The sequence below is a fragment of the Hyla sarda genome, chromosome 7 (genome assembly GCF_029499605.1).
Source record: "Hyla sarda isolate aHylSar1 chromosome 7, aHylSar1.hap1, whole genome shotgun sequence".
In the NCBI taxonomy this organism is placed as follows: domain Eukaryota; kingdom Metazoa; phylum Chordata; class Amphibia; order Anura; family Hylidae; genus Hyla; species Hyla sarda.
In genome coordinates this window covers 151899953-151922911 of record NC_079195.1, presented here as the reverse complement: position 1 = coordinate 151922911, position 22959 = coordinate 151899953, and the positions used below count along the sequence as shown (strand labels likewise).

Below are 22959 nucleotides of genomic sequence, written 5' to 3'. Positions count from 1 at the left end.
TGTGTTTTACTCTTTATCATGTGTTAGTGTAGTGTAGTGTAGTGTTTTTAGGGTACATTCGCACTGGCGGGTTACGGTGAGTTTCCCCATAGGAGTTTGCGCTGCGGCAAAAAATTTGCTGCAGTTCAAACTTCAAGCAGGAAACTTTACATTCAAGGGGGGGGGGGGGGGGGGCAAACCTTCAGCTGTTTCAAAACTACAACTCCCATCATGTACTGACAGACCGTGCATGCTGGGAGTTATACTTTTGCAACAGCTGGAGGCACACTGGTTGGAAAACCTTCAGTTGGGTTCTGTTACCTTACTCAGTATTTTCCAACCATATTGCCACTAGCTGTTGCAAAATTGCAACTCCCAGCATGTACTGATCGCCGTGCAACAGCTGGAGGTACGCAACTACAACTCCCAGCACGCCAAGACAGCTGTTTGCTGTTTGGGCACGCTGGGATTTGCAGTTTTGCAACATCTGGAGAGCTACAGTTTAGAGACCACTGCACAGTGACCTCCAAACTGTGGCCCTCCAGATGTTGCAAAACTACAAATCCCAGCATGCCCAGACAGCAAACAGGTGTGTGAACATGCTAGGAGTTGTAGTTTTGCATGATCTGGAGGGCTACAGTTTAGAGGCCACTGTATAGTGGTCTCAAACTGTAGCCCTCCAGATGTTGCTAGGCAACTTACCGGTTTCCGTTGGATTCAGGGAGCCGCATCGCCCTCCTCTTCTGTCGCTGATCTCCGTCACCGATCGTCGCTCCGCTGCCACGGATGGGTAAGTGGACTTCGGCGCCGGTGCTCCTCGGTTTCCCCGTTCTTCCCGGCCTACAGTGGGTGGGCAGAACGGGGAAACCAAAAATTAACCCCCCCGCGATCTGCTATTGGTCATTGCTTATTGATGACCAATAGCAGGGATAGGAGGGGTGGCACCCCTGCCACCTCACTTCTATCCCTTCAGGGGAATCGTGGGTGTCTTGGACAACCCCAACCCCCTTATTTTCTGGGTCACCGGGTCACCATAGACCCCTATGACCCAGAATTGCGCAAACCGCCGGTGTGAATGTGAATTGCGCGATCACCAACATGGGAGGGGGTCTGATGACATTTGGGCATTTGCATTTTTTTTTTGGTCTATTCTAATTTGCATTGTATCATACCTGCACTTTTTGGTCAGATACACATCTGTCACATATTACACTATTTAATTGGCTAGCATATAGTTGCCACCATGACTGGGCTAACATTATGGTGCACCACACATTTAATTCAAACATTCCACATTATTATTCCGTATTAAATTCAGCATTGGAGTCTCTTTATTATTTCAGCATTTCCTTTGTGCTTGAATCAATTCTTCTGGTGGTGTGATTACCTTTGTTTGAATCTATTCTTTTGGTGATGGTAAGTGTTCCCTTTTGTTTTGAATTATTTTCTTCACTCTTTCCTCTTTCACTCTCGCTTCATTCACCCTGTACACTTTGGTTGTCTATATATCATATATGCATGCTTTATCCTCTATTGTCTATGTCATAGGGGCCCTGCTGATTCTTTTCAGACCACTGTGGATGTCCTCCTGATGCCTCATTGGTCATTATTTGCGTCACGGACCCGTACCCCGGACCGGCATCCAGCTATCAGCTGGGTGCCGATCACTTAGTGGGGATTCCGCGACTCTGTTCACTGTATATTGCATCATGCGAATGCACAGCATTCACCAGGTTATCATGGCATCATTGCGTTGCGTGCTTCCCTATACTCATGTGCGCACTTTGCAGATAGTCATATGACCTCCACCTCCGGTGACGCAACCTCCACTTCCGATGTGGGGAGCGCGTCCTGGGATTATGGCTGTGCACACATTGTGCTGCCCCGATTGATTTATACGGACGGACATATCTCCCGCCCGTGACATCGATATGGGAGGCGATGTGAGTCACATCACATGTGACTTACCCTCTTGACCGATCTGGACCGTGATTGGTTACCATACCCCATATGTACTGACTCCTAACTTACCTTAGACACGCCCCTTGACAAAGCAGGATTGCAAAAACGCGTTCGGGGTACAGGTGAGAGGTGATCTATGGAGTGCATGTCCAGGTGTTTTACTGTGTTTGCACATTTGTCTGATATCATCATGTCATTACTGCTAGCCCAGGGGAGTAGCCATTGTCCCTCCCATAGAGGGTAATGTTTTTTACTTGTTTTTATGTCATGTTTTGTAAACAATAAAGATTATTAATTTTCAATATACCTTTCTTATGGTCACTTATGTTGGTGTAGATATATATAGATAGACCATGTAAGCTAGGCTCTCGGATAAGTTTTGTTTGGATAATGACTGTTCTAATACTGTCGTCTGCATGACATAGATTTCCTTACAGATAACTGGGTAAAGGAGGAGGACACACCAGTTAATGGGATCTGGAAGAGCAGCAGCAGAGGCAAGGTATTCTTCACATCGTGGTGCATCTCAACTGTCCCCCCGTGGCTTTGGGATGCTAAAGAGATGTGGTTTCTATGCTTAATTTATGTTTGCAGAGATGGCCACCTTTTCTGCATCTGGTAAGGTAGAAAAGAATTTCCACCTGGCATAGTATCGGAGAGGTATACCACCACCTTACTTTGCCCCTATTCAAGAAGGTTGGAGATGCAGACGATCAGACCAGCAGGCCCATGTCTGGTACATTTGACAGCTGTTCTCACCATACTTTGGCTACACTCTTCTTCGATGACAGTACTACTACCCTCCTGCTGGTGGTTCCTCGCCCACTGTCTTAATCTTTGTGGAACTGCAAATATTTAATTTCATCAGTTATGGTTCATTGTGATCGCTCCAACCTGTCTAATTGGAATTTTATGGTAATTCCACAGCTACTATATGATGTCGACGACCATAAGGCCTCAGTCTTGAAAAGATTACATCAATTTTGAAATTGAAATTTTAGATTTTGAAATGAAAGATTTTAAAATTGAAATTTAATATTACACTGCCAGATGAGGAGACCATATAGTGGCTGAATAGCATAGCCTTTAGTTGGCGGCAGCAGAAGGAGAATATATAGTGGCTGAATCGCACAGCTTGGAGTTGGCGGCAGATGAGGAGACCATATAGTGGCCAAATGACACAGCGTGGAGGTGGCAGCAGCATGAGTAGACCACACAGTGGCTGAATGGCACAGAGTGGAGGTGGCGACAGCATGTGGAGACCATATAGTGGCTGAATGGCATAGCCTGGAGTTTGTGGCAGCATGAGGAGAACATATAGTGGCTGAATGGCACCACCTGGAGTTGGCAGCAGCATGACTAGAACATATAGTGGCCGACTTACACAGCCTGGTGTTGGCGGCAGCATGAATCGAACATATAGTGGCTGAATGACACAGTGTGGAGGTGATAACAGCAGGAGGAGACAATATAGTGGCTGAATGGCACAGCCTGGAGTTGGCGGCAGTATGAGTAAAACACATAGTGGCTGAATGACACAGCGTGGAGGTGGCAGCAGCATGAGGAGACCATATAGTTGCTGAATGGCACAGCCTGGACTTGGCCGCAGCTTGAGTAAAACATACAGTGGCTGAATGGCACAGCGTGGAGGTGGCGGCAGCATGAGGAGAACTTATAGTGGCTGAATAACACTGCCTGGAGGTGGCAGAAGCATGAGGAGACCATATAGTGGCTGAATGACACAGCATGGAGGTGGCGGCAGCATGAGTAGAACATATAGTGGCTGAATGGCACAGCCTGGAGTTGGCGGCAGCATGAGTAGAACATATAGTGGCTGAATGACACAGCCTGGAGTTGACATCAGCATGAGTAGAACATATAGTGGCTGAATGACACAGCCTGGAGTTGGCGGCAGCATGAGTACAATATATATTGGCTGAATGACACAGCCTGGAGGTTGCGGCAGCATGATGAGATCATATAGTGGCTGAATGGCACAGCCTGGAGTTGGCGGCAGCATGAGGAGAACATATAGTTGCTGAATGACACAGCCTGGAGTTGGCGGCAGCATGAGGCAAACATATAGTGGCTGAATGAGACAGCCTGGAGTTGGCGGCACCGTGAGTAGAACATATTGTGGCTGTATGGCACAGCCCGGAGTTGGCGGCAGATGAGGAGACCATATAGTGGCTGAATGGCACACCCTGGAGTTGGCGGCAGATGAGGAGACCATATAGTGGCTGAATGGCACAGCCTGGAGTTGGCGGCAGCATGAGGAGAACATATAGTGGCTGAATGAGACAGCCTGGAGTTGGTGGCAGCAGCAGCATCAGGAGTCCTGAAAGTGACCAGTGAGAGAGTGGTGCGGTGCGTGGCAATACCAGACTCGGTGACAAAGGTTGGTTGAAAAAAGTTCTGATGCAGAGGAATGTTTGTAACTGGGGAAGCGTTGGTGTGGCACCATGGTCAATCTACTCTGATGCATAAGGCATTGGTGGGTAGAAATCCTGCCTGATCCATGCCTGATTCATCTTCACAAAGGTAAGTCTCTTCACATTTTTCATGGACAAATGAGTTCTCCTTGGGGTGAATAAGACCCCCGCTCTGATGGCACACTACCGGCGGGCAGGACAGCTTTTCCAGGGCAAACTCTACTAGTTGCGGCCACAAATCAAGTTTGGCTGCCCAGAAGTCCAGCGGATCTTCAAGGTGTGTTGTCATGGTAATGTCAAAGTATGCCCCCACCTGCTGGTTCGGGTCCTGATCCAGGTCTACCTGCTGCTGATGAGTTGCTTCACTATGCGGGTGAAGAAAGCTACTCCTCAGCGACTGTAGACTCAGGCTGCTGCTGATGGAGCTGGTACTGCTCTTGCCACCGCACCCCTCCCCAGAAGCCATGGAAGGTGAGCGCAGAGGGCCCCCTGAGTCAGACCTGTGAGAGGGTGGACAATGCCAACTGACTACGTAGGATGTCTCCCTCTCAGTGGGTGTAAGAAAGGCCCCCATCAGGGAGGGTCCAATAAGGTGGAGAGTCAGAAGTCATCCCGCTGCCGAATGGTGACAATTTGGCGGCCATTACACAAGCAAGTGAGCATGCATTGCGCCGTTTCTACAAGTGACTCGGATGGACTCCCTGCCTCCATCTCCACTACACACTGTCACGGTGGGTGTGGGTCCTCTGTCTCGCCTTCCTCATAACCCTCTAACTCCTCTGGCTTGTTCATCCCGTAATCCTGGCGACTAACTAATAATGTGGCTTCCTCAAAGGGCCTGAGCAAACGGCAGGTGTCACGTGTGAGCTGCCACTGGTTGACATTGAAGTTACACAGGGGACTCCCCCTATCCGCTTGGATCATCAAGAAATCAGTAGTGGCTTTTCTCTGTTCGTATAGTCGGTCCAACATATTTAGGGTGGAATTCCAATGTGTGGCAAAATCGCAAATCAGACTATGTTAGGGGATGCCGTTCTGACGCTGCAGCTCAAGGAGGGTGTGCTTTGCGGTTTACAAGTGGCTGAACTGCATGCAAAGTTTCCCTCCCATTGTTAGGATGTCTTGCAAATGGGGGGAACACTTTGACAACCAGACAACTTGACAACCAGATTGAACATGTGTGCCATGCAGAGCGCGTTGCTCAGCCTTCCTTGTTGAGGCACAGACAAGATGTTCTTCCCGTTGTTGGTCACCATGGTTACCATTTCCAGTTTTCGTGGAGTAAGCCATGCTCTGATTTCTTTATGAATTACTTTTAGCAGTTCCTCCCCTGTGTGACTCCGTTCGCCAAGGCAAACCATGTGAAGAACAGCGTGACACCGCCGTGCCCTGCACACATGGTATGCTGGAGGGGCATTGAGGCTTGTCCGTGCAGTGGAGGCTGAGGACACGGTGGAGGATGAGGAGGCGGACCACAGGACCAATGGCCTAAGAGCGTGGAGGAGGAAGTGGCGGGACCTGTCCAAGTTGCTTTTGTGGCTGTGCAGGAACCGCATTCACCCATTGTCCCTGACCATAGTTACAGCTCCAGACTTCAGCGCTGCCGTGCACTTTGATACACATTGACAGGCTCAAGGATGGGCCCACCTTTTCTTCCACAAAATTGTGCAGGGCTGGTACTGCCTTCTTCGCAAAGAAATGACGGCTTGGCACTCTCCACCTCAACTTGGCACAAGCCATCAGTTCTCTGAAAGGTGCAGAGTCCACCACTTGAAAGGGGTTGCACCAGCAACTTGGACAGGAACATATTCAGCTTCTGCGCTGTTAGATGAGTGAGCGCATACTGTTGTCTCTTGGACATGGCTTCGCTGATGGGTTGTTGGCTGACTGACTAATAGTAGAAGGAGCAGGAGCATCTGGATAGTCAGAAAGGGGGTATGACACACAGCTCCCTTCGGCTGAGGTGGTGGAGCCTCGGCTGGCTGAAATAGGGAGCGGCGTGCCACTGGGTGATGCAGCAGGCTGGACCACTGCATCTGAGCATTGTTCTCCCAGGCCGCTTTATCGTGATCTGGTGCATATGTTGATGCAGGGCCGTGGTGCCAACTTTGGGATCCTGGCCACGTTTCATCTTCTGCCGGCACATCTTGTATGTGGCCATGTTAACCTCCTCCGGATGCTTGATGAAAAACTGCCACACTGCCGAGTAGCTGATTTTCCCACCAACAGTCTGCACTGATTGACTGCTACTGCCGCCGTCTCCAGGAACCCGTGTTCCACTACCTCCCGGGAAGGTAGGCTGCAACGAAGCAGGCGGTCTCCCCCAGGCACGTTTGGCTCCAGAATTTCCACTTCTGCCTCCATGCTGACTGCCAACCATGCTACCACCTTGCTTGCTCAGTTGCTTCCTCACGTGCAATCTGCAACCCTCTTCTCCTGATGATGATGAAGCCCCTTCTGCACCCGGCTGCTAAGTGCGATCGGCTTCATCATCATCGAGTTGTGTCTGCACGTCACTGATGTCCTTCTCAGGTTCCTCAACAGTGTTTGCTTCTGGAGCCTGAATGCACGCAACACCACCTCCCACGCCACTCTCCTCATCACTACTTGCCCGCCTAGCGGAGGAAGCAGCGGATGTCTCCTCCACTTCTTGGCTGGGCAGTAGCTGCAGACTGTCCTCTAGATCGTCCTCACTAAATAAGCATAAGATACTTCTGTGGGGGAGGGAACAGCATAAGACAGAGGCAATGGGGGGACAGGGACTGCTCCTGGGCCATGCCAACTGGGGTTGTGTCTGAGGAACCCACGGACTGTTTTCTGGGGGTGTCAGATGTCACTTGTGATGAAGTGGATGACCGTGTTAACCAATCGATGACGGCAGATGGGTTGCGGGTCGAGACATGGCCGCTAGCTAATACCGGGAGCTCAGGCGTCTCGCTGTGACTCCTGCTGCCACCCGCCCCTAGTCTGCTGCGGCCTCTGCCTGATGAATTTAGGCCTCTGCCACTCCTCTGTGCATGTTCTGGCACTTCTCTGCCTGACATACTTAGTGCATATATGAGAGGAGTACAATACGCTCCACTATGCTTAAAACTGTATTTGTGTACAATACCAGGAGGTGTGTACTTTTGGCTGGCCTTTAACAGTATCTAAACCCTTAAGACTTTAACAGGAACAAAATAGTACACCACTTAGATGTACTTAAGTGCTATACACTTATGAGGGGAGGACAATGCGCCCCAGTACACTTAAAACAGTATTTGTGTACAACAACAGCCGGTGTGTACTTTTGGCTGGCCTTTCACAGTATCTAGGCCCTCAAGACTTTAACAGACTCTAACAGTACATCATTTAGATTTATGTATTTGGTATGCGCCCTTAAGACTTTAACAGGAACAAAATAGTACACCACTTATATTTATGTAAGTGGTATGCACTTATGAGGGGAGGACAATCCGCTCCAGTACGTTTAAAACAGTATTTGTGTACATCACCAGCAGTACACACCAGTGCTGCAGCACACAGTCACTGTGTACTACACCAAAAATTGTACTCTCTCTCTCTGCTTCTAGGCAGGATTTGGGCCTGAGGTGAATCGCTGTTCTGTGCAACACACTGTACAACACACTGCTCTCGGTCCCTCTCTGTTTTAGAATGCTGTAGTGATTGGGAGTAGAATTGCTGCTGTAAAAATGCTTTTCTGTGCAACACACACTGCTCTCTGCAACAGAACGCTGATGTGACTGGGAGGTGAATTGCTGCTGGAAAAATGCTTTTCTGTGCAACATACAGCGCTGTCTGTCCCTCTCTATCTCTCTGCAATAAAAGGCTGAAGTGACTGCCGATTACATAGGGCTGTGACTGGCAGTTCAAAGGCTGCATGCTGCATGTGATTCAGGGTCATCCCGCCTACCCTTGTTCCCACCTTCCCAGGATTCCATGCCCCATGTCCTCACATGTGGGTCCGCCATTATAGATGCCCTGGAGCCTGGAGTGGGTTTAATAAAGCGATTCACTCGATCGAATCGCGGCGATATTCCCATTTATGGCGAATCACATTTTTCCGGAAATTTGTAACAAATTCGGATTAGTCAGATTCGATTCGCTCATCCCTAACTCTAACCATGGTCTCAACTACCACCAAAGGATCTACAATTATTGATGACAGACATATTAGGGAATGTTCTTTGGCATTCTGACTTCAAAATCAATTTTTCCCAGCAGTGGTTGTGACATGAAAGCGGAAGTACAGTACAGTACAGTTTGATAAAACTCCTAAAACTTTTTTAGGTGTTTTTTTATGTTATAAAACATGTTTTGGGTAAAACAATTTTTCAGCTCAATTAAAGTTTGGATATCTTGCTTCTGAAGTTTGTTCTCCGATGAGGGTCCCCATTGCTGCTGTGTGTGCCATAATGTCTCTCCTTGGCTACAGGAAATAACTCCTGGAAAAAGCGTTTGGCTACAGGAAATAACTCCTGGAAAAAGTGTTTGTAAAGAGAATGACTCAGAATGGGAAACATAGTGGTTTATGGAAAAAATTTTGAGCTAACCACATATTTCTTCCTGTCAAATTAACGGACATTAACACCTTAACGATGAGCGCAGTAAATGTACGGCGCTGCAAAGTGTCATTTCGCGCACAGCGCCGTACATTTACGGCACTGCGTTCCTTGATCACCACGACTCCGGTGATTGGAAAGGGAGGACTGCTGATATCTATCAGCAGACATCCCGGCATATCGCCCAGGGGGGTCCTGAGATACCCCATATGTGGATGTAAAGTCCTCTGCTGGCGCACTACAATGCTCAGAAGAGAAGGAACACAATTGGGCTTTAGGAGAGAGAATTTGGCTGGAATTGAAAGCCATGTGCGTTTACAAAGCCCCCATGGTGCCAGAACAGTGGACCCCCCCCCCCACACACACACATTTGACCCCATTTTGGAAACTACACCCCTCAAGGAATATAACAAGGGGTGTCGTGAGCATTTACGCTCCACTGCTATCTGACAGGTTTTTTTTTGAACAGTGGTCCATGAAAATGAAAAATGTAATTTTTCATTTGCACAGCCCAATGTTCCAAAGATCTGTCAAGCGCCAGTGGGGAGTAAATGCTCCCTGCAACCCTTATTATATTCTGTGAGGGGTGTAGTTTACAAAATGGGGTCACATGTTGGGGGTCGACTGTTCTGAGAGCACTGTGGTCAGACAGAAAGGAAATTCAAAAAGAAAAGAACTTCCTGTGGAGCATACAGCAGCTGATAAGTACAGGAAGGATCAATATTTTTTAATAGAAGTAATTTATAAATATGTTTAACATTCTGACACCAGTTGATTTTCCCCTTTAAGGTCAAAATGGGCTGCGTCCTTAAGGGGTTAGACATAATTAACGCATACTTATGCTAACTGATGATAAAATGACCTTATTGAATGGGTTTAGTTTAAATTTGTTAGCAAGAGTTCTGTACGCGGCAGAATAATGAGGATGATGGAGCGGACAGCAACACTGATGTGATCTTGGCCTTAATTTGTTTAGAATGCAGTGGTAAATGCCATCTGTACTTGGTGATTTGTCTACTGTAATCTTTTGTTAAGTGGCACTTTAGTTCTTCCTGTTGTATTTTACCTGTATTTAGTTTTCCTCTGTGAATTTAGTTGAGAAAAATATGTTTAATGTTTTTTTCTCATCGCCCTCAATAATTCCTCCATCATTACTTTTCAAAGGACCAATACTTTAACCCCTTAAGGACACAGCCCATTTTGGGCTTTTAACCCCTTAAGGACTGAGCGATTTCACGTTTTTGCATTTTCGATTTTTCCTCCTTGCCTTTAAAAAACCATAACTCTTTCAATTTTGCACCTAAAAATCTGTATTATGGATAATTTTTTTGCGCCACCAATTCTACTTTACAGTGTGCGACAAACTTGAAAAAAAAGTGCCATTTTGTTAATTTTGGGGGCTTACGTTTTACGCAGTACATTTTTTGGTAAAAATGACACCTTATCTTTATTCTGTAGGTCCATACGGTTAAAACGATACCTTACTCGTATAGGTTTGATTTTGTATTACTTCAGAAAAAAATCATAAATACATGCAGGAAAATTTATATGTTTAAATATACGTTTTCTGAGCACTATAACTTATAGCTCATTTTTTGGCGCTGTGATCTGAAGTTTTTAGCGGTACCATTTTTGTTCTGATCAGACTTTTTGATCACTTTTTATTCACTTTTTTGTGGTATAAAAAGTGATCAAAAATGCACTATTCTGGACTTTGGAATTTTTTTGCGCATATGCCAAAACGTATGGTTTTAAAAGTGGTATATTTTTATAATTTGGACATTAACGCACGCGGTGATACCACATATGTTTTTATTTTTATTTACACTGTTTTATTTTGTTACTAGGAAATGCCGGGTGATTTAAACTTTTAATTCAGAAGGGAATACCTGAAAGGGTTAACTTTTTTTTTTACACTTTTTTTTTTTGCGAGCTCATAGCTCCTATAGGGACCTATGAGCTTGCAATGGCTGATTGCATACACAGATTGTTGCCTTGCCGTTGCATGGCAACAAGCTGTGTAATCGGCAGTTGATTGCTCCAGCCTGTAACTCAGACATGGAGCAATCAATCAGAGCCGGGATGCCGAGGTAGGGACCTTCTTCTCTCCGGGTAGCTGATCAGGGCATCGCAATTTTATCGCGATGACCCCGATCAGCCCAACTGAGCAGCCGGGAAGCATTTACTTTCACTTTCGATGTGGCCGAATGTGGCCGAATGATCGTGGCCGCGCTCTATTAGCCGCGGGTCCCGGCTGTGAATAGGCAAGGGGACCATCCCGCTATGATGCGGGGTCCCGCCGGGACCCCACGTTATAGACAGGGACCGGACTTAGGATGTACTCATCCGCCTAAGTCCTTAAGGGGTTAAGGTTTTTTCCACCTCACCTTCTAAAAATCAAAACTCTTTTATATTTTCATCCACAGACTAGTAGGAGGGCTTGTTTTTTGCATAACCAATGGTCCTTTGTAATTACATCACTCATTTTACAAATTTTGAAAGGTTTCATTTTCACACTGTACAATTTACATTAAAAATGACATGTTTTCTTTATTCTGTGGGTCAATTCAATGATACCGATGATTGCATACTTTTCTATTCTTGTACTGCTTTAAAAAAATCTCAAAGTTTTTAACCAAATTAGTATTAGTATAAAATCCCTCTATTCTGACGACCTGTAACTTTTTCATTTTTTTGTATAAGCGGCGGTATGAGGGCTTATTTTTTGTGCCATGATCTGTACTTTTTAATGATGCCACATTTGCTTATATAGAATTTTTTTTGAAACAATGCCTTTGTGCACAGTCTCTCTCCTGCAGCACTGTCATTCTTCTTCCTTCAGCTCTCTATAGACTTTTATGGGCAGCATCCATAATAGGATCTTTAATTTCATAAACTATATGGATTTTATCAGCTAGTTGACAGTGTATGATCCATACAGGAGGCAGAAAGAACAGAGAATTCAGATGAAGAAAGAGAGTTGTTTTTTTTTTTGTAACAAGATATGTGTTAAAATGTTTCTTATCTTTGCTTATACTATTAACTTACAAAAATAAATACAAAAATAAAGTCTTCATCTCACTGTAAAGTCAATGTCAGTTTTGAAAATATTTTTTTTGTCACGAGACTCCTCTAAATGTGTTTTAGTGTTTAAGTACATTTGACTTACAAGGTACCATAATAGTCAACATAATTGTAAAATTAGTGGACGCCCTTACCATTCTTTGCCAGCTCAGCAATAACTTGCGCAACCTTCTGTGCACAATTTGGTCTTGTTTTTAGTATTTTTCCCAATGCTGGTAACACATCATAGTCTGTGAGCAGCTTCGCTGATGTCTGCACTGTGGAGAAAATACAAAAACCAAAATGGGATATTGTTAGATTCAGCAAGGTAACAAAAAAAATTTCCATGACCAATAATTCCAGTATTCAAGGAAGAAATATAAACCACCACACAATGACAAGATAATACTGTTACTACGTAAAAAATACTATAAACGGACCAACAGTATACAAGAGCCATATAATACTGGCACCCCAGAAACACACTATACATCACACAGTTACTGACTAATACACCAAATTGTACTGTATAAAACCACTATATACAGACCAGTATTCCTATATACAGGGCCATATAGATGGTAGATGGCAGCACTGCACAGTATTTGTCTACCAGATATGACATCTAGGGACTAACAGGTGACTTCTTTTCTGATTAGCATTGTCCTCTTTCCTTTTCTTCTCCATCCGGCTGTGACCGACATGTCGACTTCTTTCAGCCAAAATGTAATTTCTTCAGCATCTGCAGAACAAACATCTTAGACTACCCACTTTCCAATGCCCTCCCCACCTCTAAACAATCTCCTCATCTACAGGCCCCAAAACTATAATAATGCCCCCCCCCCCCCCCCTTGGTGACCTGCACAGTAAAAGTGGGTAGAATAGTAGGACCCCAATAAAGTAGGTGTATCCCCACAGTAGACAAGTAGGTATGTTCCACAGCAGTTAGTTCATTTATTAGGTAGTATTCCCCATAGGCAGGAAGGTAAATACGTCCTTCAGTGACTCAATCTTCCACCAACCCCCCCCCCCCCCCCGTAAATAGCTAAATATGTTGGTTGGAAGATAGGTAGCCAGGTAAGTAGCTAGGTAGGTAGCCAGAAAGGTAGCTTGCTTTGTAGGTATGTAGCCAGCAAGGTAGGTAAGTGGGTAGGTAGCCAAGTAGCAAGGTAGCTAAATAGGTAGGTAACTATGTAGCTAGCTAAGTAGCTATGCATATAGGTAGCTTTGTATGTAAGTAGGTAGATAAATTAGTAGGTAGCTAGGTACATAAGTAGGTAAGTAAAAATATGGATAGGTAGGCAGCCAGGTAGGTAGCTTTTAAGACTGGTAGCCAGTTAGAAAGCTATACAGCCAGGTTGTCAGGTAGGTAATTAAGTAGCCAGGTAGGTAGCTATGTAGTCAGGTAGGTGGCAATATAGCCAGGTGGGTTGCTATGTAGCATGGTGGGTAGCTATGTAGCCAGGTAGTCAGGTATATGGGTAGAAAGGTAGCCAGGTATATAGGTAGGGCATTAGCAAGTTAGTCAGGTATATGGACAGTAAGGTAGGCTGCTAGTCAGGTGTATGGGTAGTGAGGTAACCAGTTATATGGGTAAGAAGGTAGCCAGGTAGTCAGGTATATGGGTAGCGAGGTAGTCAGGTATATGGGTAGCGAGGTAGTCAGGTATATGAGTAACAATGTAGTCAGGCATATGGGTAGCGAGATAACCAGGTAGTCAGGTATATGGATAGTCAGGTAGTAAGGTATATGGGTAGCCAGGTAGTCAGGTAAATGGGTAACCAGGTAGTCAGGTAAATGGGTAGCGAGATAGCCAGGTATATGGGTAGCGAGGTAACTAGGTATATGGGTAGCGAGGTAGCCAAGTATATGAGTAGCGAGGTAGTCAGGTATATGGGTAGCAGCGTAGCAAGGTAGTCAGGCATATGTGTAGTGAGGTAGCCAGGTATATGGGTAGCAAGGTAGCCAGTTTGCAAAGTGTAAGGGTAGCAAGATAGCCATGAAGTCAGGTATATGAGTATTGAGGTAGCCAGGAAATCGAGTAAATCGGTAGCAATGTAGTCAGGCATATGGGTAGCGAGGTAGCCAGGTATATGGGTAGCCAGGTAGTCAGGTATATGGGTAGCCAGATAATTAGGTATATGGGCAGCCAGGTAGTCAGGTAAATGGGTAGCAAGGTAGCCAGTGGTCCTACCCCTAATTCTTACTCCAACCCCATTAATCCGAAAATGGAAAAAAAAACATACGCTCACCTGATCATGTCCCACGCAGCCATCTCCTCTGGAGTGCTGGCTCACTGCGTCTTCCATCCTGCACAGTGCAGGCACCGATGAGTGGTGTCATCAGCACCTGCACTGCTTGGGGGTGGAGGTCACACCTACTTTGCCTCACACTGAGAGGAGGCTTTCAGTTGTATATGTGTGAGCCATGCATATAGCTGAAAGCAGCCTTAGCCTGGGGATCTGGGACAAGTGTTCTGGATCCCCAATTGCAGCGACGGACAAATGACACTTTCCCTGTTAATGTTAATATCAACTTTAATTTATTTTTAAGCACACTGTGAATATTTTAAGTTAAGTTTAATTTAAGTATGTTCTGTAAATTACAACATTTCACTAATTCATACATTTTATTTTTTAAATAATAATAATAACAATAATCACAACTATTATAATAATAATGGGACCTGTAGATTGTATCTCCATTGTCACAATGATATGCATTTTTGGATAGTTAAAGAAATTTAATTTGGGGGTAGAAAACCTGAAAACAGTCCAACATAATATTATAACTTTATTTTATTCAGAAAAGTGTTGTTATAGGTTTTATCAACCATGTCTGTACTGAAAAAGTGCAGTGTTGCAAGATGGAATTTAAAGGGGTTTTCAAGGAATCGAAAAGCAGACCTATCTTCTTTTAAAGACTGCTAACTGTCTGTCCCCACTTTGAGTGTGGTATTACAACTTGGCTTCATTCACTTCAATGGAACTGAGCCACAGAACCACACACCACCTGAAGATAGACAGGGAGCGGTCTTTAAAAGAAATTATCTCTTTTTTTTATTCCTGGATAACCCCTTTAACAAAAGTATCCCAATACATTAAGCATCTCTCTATCAAAGAACAATTCTAATAAACTGAGATGTTATACAACGTCATATTAATGGCTCTGTTTGGTTGTTGCACTGTATAAGGGTGTACTCTCTTTTTGGGACAAAGTACTGTATATAGGACACTCAATAGCTGGTGCACTGTAAATCTGGGTAGAATGTAAAATAGGCTTCTCTGGCTAGGGTGCTATGTATGGGAGTACCCTCTGGCTATGGCACTTTCTATGGAGGTGCACTTTGACTGGATTACTGAAAATGAGCATTTTCTCTGTCTAGGTCATTGTACGTAGGTTCATTCTCTCCCTGTATATAGTGGCACTCTCTGTCATCTATATAATATCCACAAATTTTCTGGCTGGCTGATACTGTATTTGGAGATACATTCATTGTGTTACTGGCTTATTTCTATTCTTCTGAACCACACACAAATTTTGGGGAAGCCATATTGTGGTATAGGCTACTAGAGATGAGCAGATTTTTGAAAAATTCTATTCGGACGATTTGCCGAATTTTCTGAAAGAAATGTGGTTTGGTCCGAATTTATTTGCGGCAAATCTGTATTAAAAACATCTATTTCTAGCCTACAGAGAGCTTCAATAGGGAAGTAGAACACTTTGCCTTGCTGTAACACGCATAGGGTGTGTGCTGGTTTAGTGAAACAATACTGGTATTCAGGATGACATGCATATTAGAGGCTATTAGAATCACTGTCGCATAGCAGCACAATGATAGAGCCTGGAGGTGGCATCAGTATGAGGAGACCATATAGTGGCTGAATGACACAGCCTGGAGGTGGTGGCAGCATGAGGAGACCCTATAGTGGCTGAATGACCCAGCCAGGAAGTGGCAACAGCCTGACGAGACCATAGGGCCTCACAATTGAAAAGATTAAAGATTTTTTTAACATTTAAATTTAAGATTTGAAATAGATGAACCTAAAAAGTTAAATTTAATGTACCAGCAGCATGAGGATACCACATGGCGGTACAGTGACACAGCCTGGAGGTGGATGAGGAGACCATATAGTGGCTGAATGACACAGCCTGGAGTTGGCGGCAGCAAGAGCAAACCATATAGTGGCTGAATGACAGCCTGGAGTTGGCGGCAGCATGAGGAGACCATGTAGTGACTGAATAACACAGCCTGGAGGTGTCGGAAGCATGAGGAGACCATATAGTTACAGAATGAGACAGCCTGGAGATGGCAGCAGCTTGAGGAGAACATATGGTGGCAGAATGAGACAGCCTGGAGGTGGCATCAGCAGCATCAGGAGTCCTGAAAGTGACCCGTTGACATAGTTGGGTGGTGGGTGGGAATACCGGTACCTGGTGACGAAGGTGGGTGAAAAAGAACTTGTTAACACATGTGTGGCATCAGGCGGGTGGCAGGATCAGAATAGTAGCTGAAGCAGGTAGGCAGAAGAAAACTCTCTTTTGTAAAAGTGTTAGTGTGCACTAGGATATGCATTACGTAAAATGTAACTTTTAATAATATTCTTAGGATAAAATATATGTTCCCAAAATTTTTTTGAAATCAAACAAAAGGAAAGGTATGCAAAAAACACCATGTGCCACCTACACCACCAAGTATTAATGTGATGCAAAGACTGCTAAAAGGTGAAAGGGAACAACATATGGTCCATTATAACCGGTGGGGGTAAAAACTTCCCCTGTAAGGCCCTACTCTCGCATTATTAATTACCTTCTTGGCAAGTGTTACCCTCCCCTAAAAAGGACGGCCCCACACAGGAACCTCTCCCTATTTCCACCTAAAAACCCTGTGAAATGGCAGTGGGAGAGGTAGAGGTACCTGTGTGGGGCCACCCTTTTTAGGTTGAGTAACACTTGCAAAGAAGGGAATTAATAATACGAGAGTAGGGCCTTATAGGGGAAGTTTTTACCCCCACTGGTTACAATGGACCATACGTTGTTCCCTTCCACCTTTTAGAAGTCTTTGCATCACATCAATACTTGGTGGTGTAGGTAGCGGTGTTTTTTGCACACCTTTCCTTTAGTTTGATTAAAAAATGTTTAGGGTACATATATTTTATCCTAAAAGTTTAGTTTTAGCTAATGTATATCTTCAATACTTACTAGAGGTCTGATGCCGAGGAATGTCTGTAACTGGGGAGCAACACCTTAAATATATTTTGCACTATCCATATTTGTGAAGTGTTGGTGTGGCACCATGGTCAATCTACTCTGATGCATCAGGCATTGGTGGGTGGAAATCCTGGCTGATCCATGCCTTATTCATCTTCACAAAGGTCAGTCTCCACATTTTTCATGGACAGTCGAGTTCTCCTTGGGGTTACTATGGCCCCCACCGCACTAAACACCTGCTCTGATGCCACACTACTGGCCGGGCAGGACAGCTTTTCCAGGGCAAACTCTGCTATTTGCAGCCACAAATCATGTTTGGCTGCCCAGAAGTCCAGTGGATCTTCAAGGTGTGTTGGCATGGTCATGTCAAGGTATGTCACCACCTGCTGGTTCAGGTCCTTCTCCAGGTCTACCTGCTGCTGATGAGTTGTTTCACTATGCGGGTGAAGAAAGTTACTCATCAGCGACTGTAGACTCAGGCTACTGCTGATGGCACTGCTACTGTCACCCCACCCCTCCCCATCAGCCATGGCAGTGGAAGGTGAGCGCAGGGGGCCCCCTTGAGTCAGACATGCGAGAGGATGGACGATGGCGCAGATAAGCATCAGTCAACTGACTACGTAGGATGTCTATGTAGTAGGTCAGTTTGTCCTTCCTCTCAGTCGGTGTTAAAAAGGCCCCATTTTGTGCAGGTAGCAAGGGTCCAATAAGATGGAGAGCCAGAAGTAATCTTGCTGCCGAATGGTGACAATTCGGCGGTCACTACACAAGCAAGTGAGCATGCATCGTGCCATTTGTGCAAGTGACTCGCAGGGACTCCCTGCCTCCATCCCCATTGCACACTGCCACGATGCGTCTGGGTCCTCTGTCTCGCCTTCCTCATAACCCTCTAGCTCCTTTGGCTGCTCCTGCTCCTCCTCTCCTGTCAGATGACTAGAAAAACTGCCCATCTCGCAAAACCTAAACTGTGCTCCACTGTACCCCTGCCCCTCCTCCTGCAGTTCAGCCCCCCACAGGGCTCATGTGGCCGTGAGATGTAGGCGCTTTGTCTCCAGTGCCCTGACCAGCAATTGTTTCCAACACGTGTTGTAGTAAATGAAGCAGTGGAATGACGTTGTTCATCCCGTAATCCTGGCGACTAACTAATAATGTGGTTTCCTCAAAGGACCTGAGCAAACGGCAGGTGTCACGTATAAGCTGCCACTTGTTGACATTGAAGTTATAAAGGGGAGTACTCCTAACTGCTTGGATCATCAAGAAATCTGTGATGGCTTTTCTCTGTTCGTACAGTCGGTCCAACATATGGAGGGTGGAATTCTAACATGTGGAAATGTGGCAAATCAGACTATGTTGGGGCATACCGTTCTGACACTGCAGCTCAACGAGGGTGTGCTTTGCGGTGTATGAGTGACTGAAGTGAATGCAAAGTTTCCTTCCCATTGTTAGGATGTCATGCAGATGGGGGGAACATTTCAGGAATCGCTTGACAACCAGACTGAACATGTGGGCCATGCAGGGCGCATTTCTCAGGCTTCCTTGTCGCAGCACAGACAAGATGTTCTTCCTGTTGTCAGTCACCATAGTTCCCATTTTCAGTTTTCATGGAGTAAACCATGATTCGATTTCTTGATGAATGACTTTTAGCAGTTTCTCCCCTGTGTGACTTCATTCACCAAGGCAAACCACGTGACACCGCCGTGCCCTGCACACATGGTATGCTGGAGGGACACTGAGACTTGTCCATGCTGTGGAGGCTGAGAACATGGTGGAGGATGAGGAAGCGGAGTCGCACACTGTCAAAGGACCAACGGCCTGAGAGCGTGGAGGCGGAAGCATCATGACCTGTCCAAGTTGCTGTTGTGGCTGTGCAGGAAACACATTTAACCAATGGGACGTAAAGGATATGTATTGTCCATGACAGTAGTAGAGCTCCACACGCCAGCACTGCCGTGCACTTTGATACACACCGACAGGTTCAAGGACTGGCCCACCTTCTGTTCTGGAGTGCAGGGCTGGTACTGCCTACATCGCAAAGAAATGACGGCTTGGGACTCTCCACCTCGGCCCGGCACAAGCCATCGGTTCTCTGAAAGGTGCAGAGTCCACCACTTGAAAAGGGAGGGACTGCAGTACCAGCAACTTGGACAGGAACACTTTCAGCTTCTGCGCCGTTGGATGAGTGGGCATATACTGTAGTCTCTTGGATATGGCTTTCCCGATGGATTGCTGGCGGAATGACTGACTCAACGTAGGAGGAGCAGGAGCATCTTGATCGACAGAAGATGGGTATGACACAAAGCTCCCTTTGGCTGAGGCGGTGGAGCTTTGGCTTGCTGAAACAGGTAGCGGCGTGCCACTGGGTGATGCAGCAGGCTGGACCACCACATCAGAGCCACGGTTCTCCCAGGCCGTTTTATGGTGACGCTGCATATGTTGACGCAGGGCGATTCACACACATCTTGCATGTGGCCATGTTAACATCCTTCAGATGCTTGATGAAAAACTGCCACACTGCCGAGTAGCTGATTTTCTCACCAACAGTCCGCACTGATTGACTGCTACTGCTGCCGACTCCAGGAACCCGTGTTCCACTACCTCCCGGGAAGGTAGGCTTCTGCGAAGCAGGTGGTCTACCCTGGGCATGTTTGACTCCAGACTTTCCCCTTCTAACATCATGCTGACTGCCAACCATGCTACCACCTTGCTGGCTCAGCTGCTGCCTCATAGGCAACCTGCAACACTCTTATCCTGATGATGATGAAGCCCCTTCTTCACCTGGCTCCCAAGTGAGATCGGCTTCATCATCATAGAGTTGTGTCTGCACGTCACTGATTTCCTCCTCAGGTTCCTCAACAGTGTCTGCTTCAGGAGCCTGAACGCTCGCAACACCACCTACCACGCCACTCTCCTCATCACTACTTGCCCGCCTAGTGTAGGAAGTGTCTCCTCCACTTCTTTGCTTGGCAGTAGCTGCAGACTGTCCTCTAGATCGTGCTCACTAAATAGTGGAGCTGAATCCACAGCATAAGATACTTTTGTGGGGGAATGAACAACATAGGACAGAAGCAATGGGAGGACAGGGACTGAAGGTTGCGTCTTAGGAACCTCCCGACTGTTGACTGGGGGTGTCAGATGTCACTTGTTATGAAGTGGATGACCGTGATAACCAATCGATGACGACAGATGGGTTTCTGGTTGAGACACTACCGCTAGCTGATAACGGGAGCTCAGACATCTTGCTGCAACTCCTGCTGCCACTCACCCCTAGTCTGCTGCGACCTCTGCCTGATGAATTGAGGCCTCTGCCACTCCTCTGTGCACGTCCTGGCACTTCTCTGCCTGACATACTTAGTGCGTATATGAGGGGAGTACAATACGCTCCACTACACTTAAACCAGTATATGTCTACAACATTAGCAGGTATGTACTTTTGGCTGGCCTTTCACAGTATCTAGGCCCTTAAGACTTTAACAGTAGTGATGTCGTGAACATAAAATTTTTGGTTCGCGAACCGCGAACGCTAACTTCCGCAAAAGTTTGCGTACCGGCGAACCGGGCACCATTGACTTCAATGGGCAGGCCGAATTTTAAAACCCACAGGGACTCTTTCTGGCCACAATAGTGATTTAAAAGTTGTTTCAAGGGGACTAACACCTGGACTGTGGTGAGCCGGAGTGGGATCCATGGCAAAACTCACCTAAGGGCATACATCACCTAACATTCCTAAATGGTTTGGAATAATGTGCTTTAGCCCCCTTTAGACAGCACATAGAGCCCCCCTTTAGGCATCACATAGTTAGATGCCCCCTTTAGACAGCACATAGTTAGATCCCCCCCTTTAGGCAGCACATAGATTCCCCCATGTTAGGCAGCACATAGTTAGAGCTCCCCTTTAGGCAGCACATAGATTCCCCCATATTAGGCAGCACATAGTTAGAGCCTCCCTTTAGGCAACACATAGAACCCCCTTTAGGCAGCACATATTCCAAAGCCAGCATGATATTGTCATGTATCAAAAGAGAGGGAGGAAGGCGCCTCATGTGCGGGATCAGTGGATCTTGCAGGTGGGGGTAGGGGACGGTAATTCCCAAGCCGCTTACCAAAGTTGGTTGTTCGGCCAGTATTTACGAATTCGCAGAAACTGTACTTCTGATTCAGATTTTATTTCTCAAGCTGATGTTTTAAAACAACGCTTCATACAGAAGGGCTATCCTAAATCGCTTCTAACTAAGGCATATATGAAGGTGAAAGATAAAAAACAATCTGATTTGGTTACATCTATTTCCAAAGAATCCAGTTCCAATCAGCCTCATAACCCCTTTAGATATAACTTTGTTACGAATTTCAATATTGAGGCATCTAATATCAGAAAAATACTAACTAAAAACTGGCCCATTATTCAAAATGATAAAATTCTAAACCAAATAATTCCCCCAGTTCCTAATGTCACCTACAGACGTTCCAAAAATCTCAGCAATTTATTAGCCCCCAGTAGATTTTCCGAACATCTTACACCACAGAATTCCTGTTCCATTAAACCATATTGTTTCCCTTGTAAAAAAAAGTCGCTGCCTTTGTTGTGAATGGATCATCCAAACTGATACTTTTTCTTCCTTTTTCACACAACAAACATTTAAAATAAAAGATTCACTAAATTGCGACACCACTTTTGCTATCTATCTATTAACCTGTGGTTGCGACCGCCAATACGTTGGCCGCACCACACAAACGGTGCGATCCAGGATGAACAAGCACAGATGGAACATAAAACATGTTTTTTTGTTGCATAGTTTGTCCCGACACTTCACTCTTCATCATCAAAAAAATACCGAAACTTTGAAATTAATTATTCTAGAAACTATCCCCATTCATTTACCTAACAGAATACAAAGATTAAATAATCGTGAATCCTTCTGGATTCACAAACTACATACTTTGCACCCTCAAGGTTTTAATGAATGTATCGATACAGCCAAATAATCTGATAAATTAGGGTTTAAAAATTTTCCATTTTTTCCTATGGATTAATCTCCAAAATATTATACCTTGATTAATTTTTTTCTCCGTTCCTTCTGTGCTGTTCACCCTGGAGCGCCCCACTGTGTATTTATCATTTTTTATGTTTTATTATCCAAATTCTGTTTTTTGTTCTTCCCTTCCTTTCTGCATATAGAAACCTCTGTATTTTTTATTCAATTATTTAATGTTTGTAAATTTGGATCTCTTTACGAATATTCACACCCTGTGTTTTCGCGGGGTGCTGTATTCAATACCGCACTAGTCATTCTAGTTCATCTTTTTCACTTTTCACTGTTTATTATTTATTTTTTATTTAATAAGACAGCGATATACAAATAAAAAAAATTTCTATCCTTTGAATTAATATACAAAACACCCTATAGGTCCATATCTCTTTATATCATATACATTTTTTGAAATAATATCCAACTTGCGTTGTTGAATGCCACACTGGTGACTAAGCGATGTGATTCCTTGAGCCGCTTGTGGTGTTATATTCACACCACATGCGATAATTATATTATATATATATATATATATATATATATATATATATATATATGTTTATAAGATTGCATTGTGTTTTTATATTGTTGTTTTATTATTATTTTTGTGACTTTTGTTTGCTTATTTATATTTATTTATATCTATTTATATATTTTTCATACATTGTCACATTTATATGTGGATATGTAATTCTATGTAACAACTCTTTCAAAAAGTACTCTAAT

General features: G+C 45.0%; 1 protein-coding gene across 2 annotated transcripts in view; it reads right to left on the bottom strand.

Annotated features, from left to right (window-relative positions):
• Window positions 1-22959, bottom strand: part of LOC130282579 (rap1 GTPase-GDP dissociation stimulator 1-A-like) — a 475415-nt gene that overhangs the window by 257127 nt on the left and 195329 nt on the right. For both annotated transcript variants that reach the window (XM_056530939.1, XM_056530940.1), the window contains exon 3: window positions 12154-12276. In XM_056530939.1, the coding sequence (XP_056386914.1) occupies window positions 12154-12276 (123 nt within the window). The remainder of the gene's footprint in view (window positions 1-12153; window positions 12277-22959) is intronic.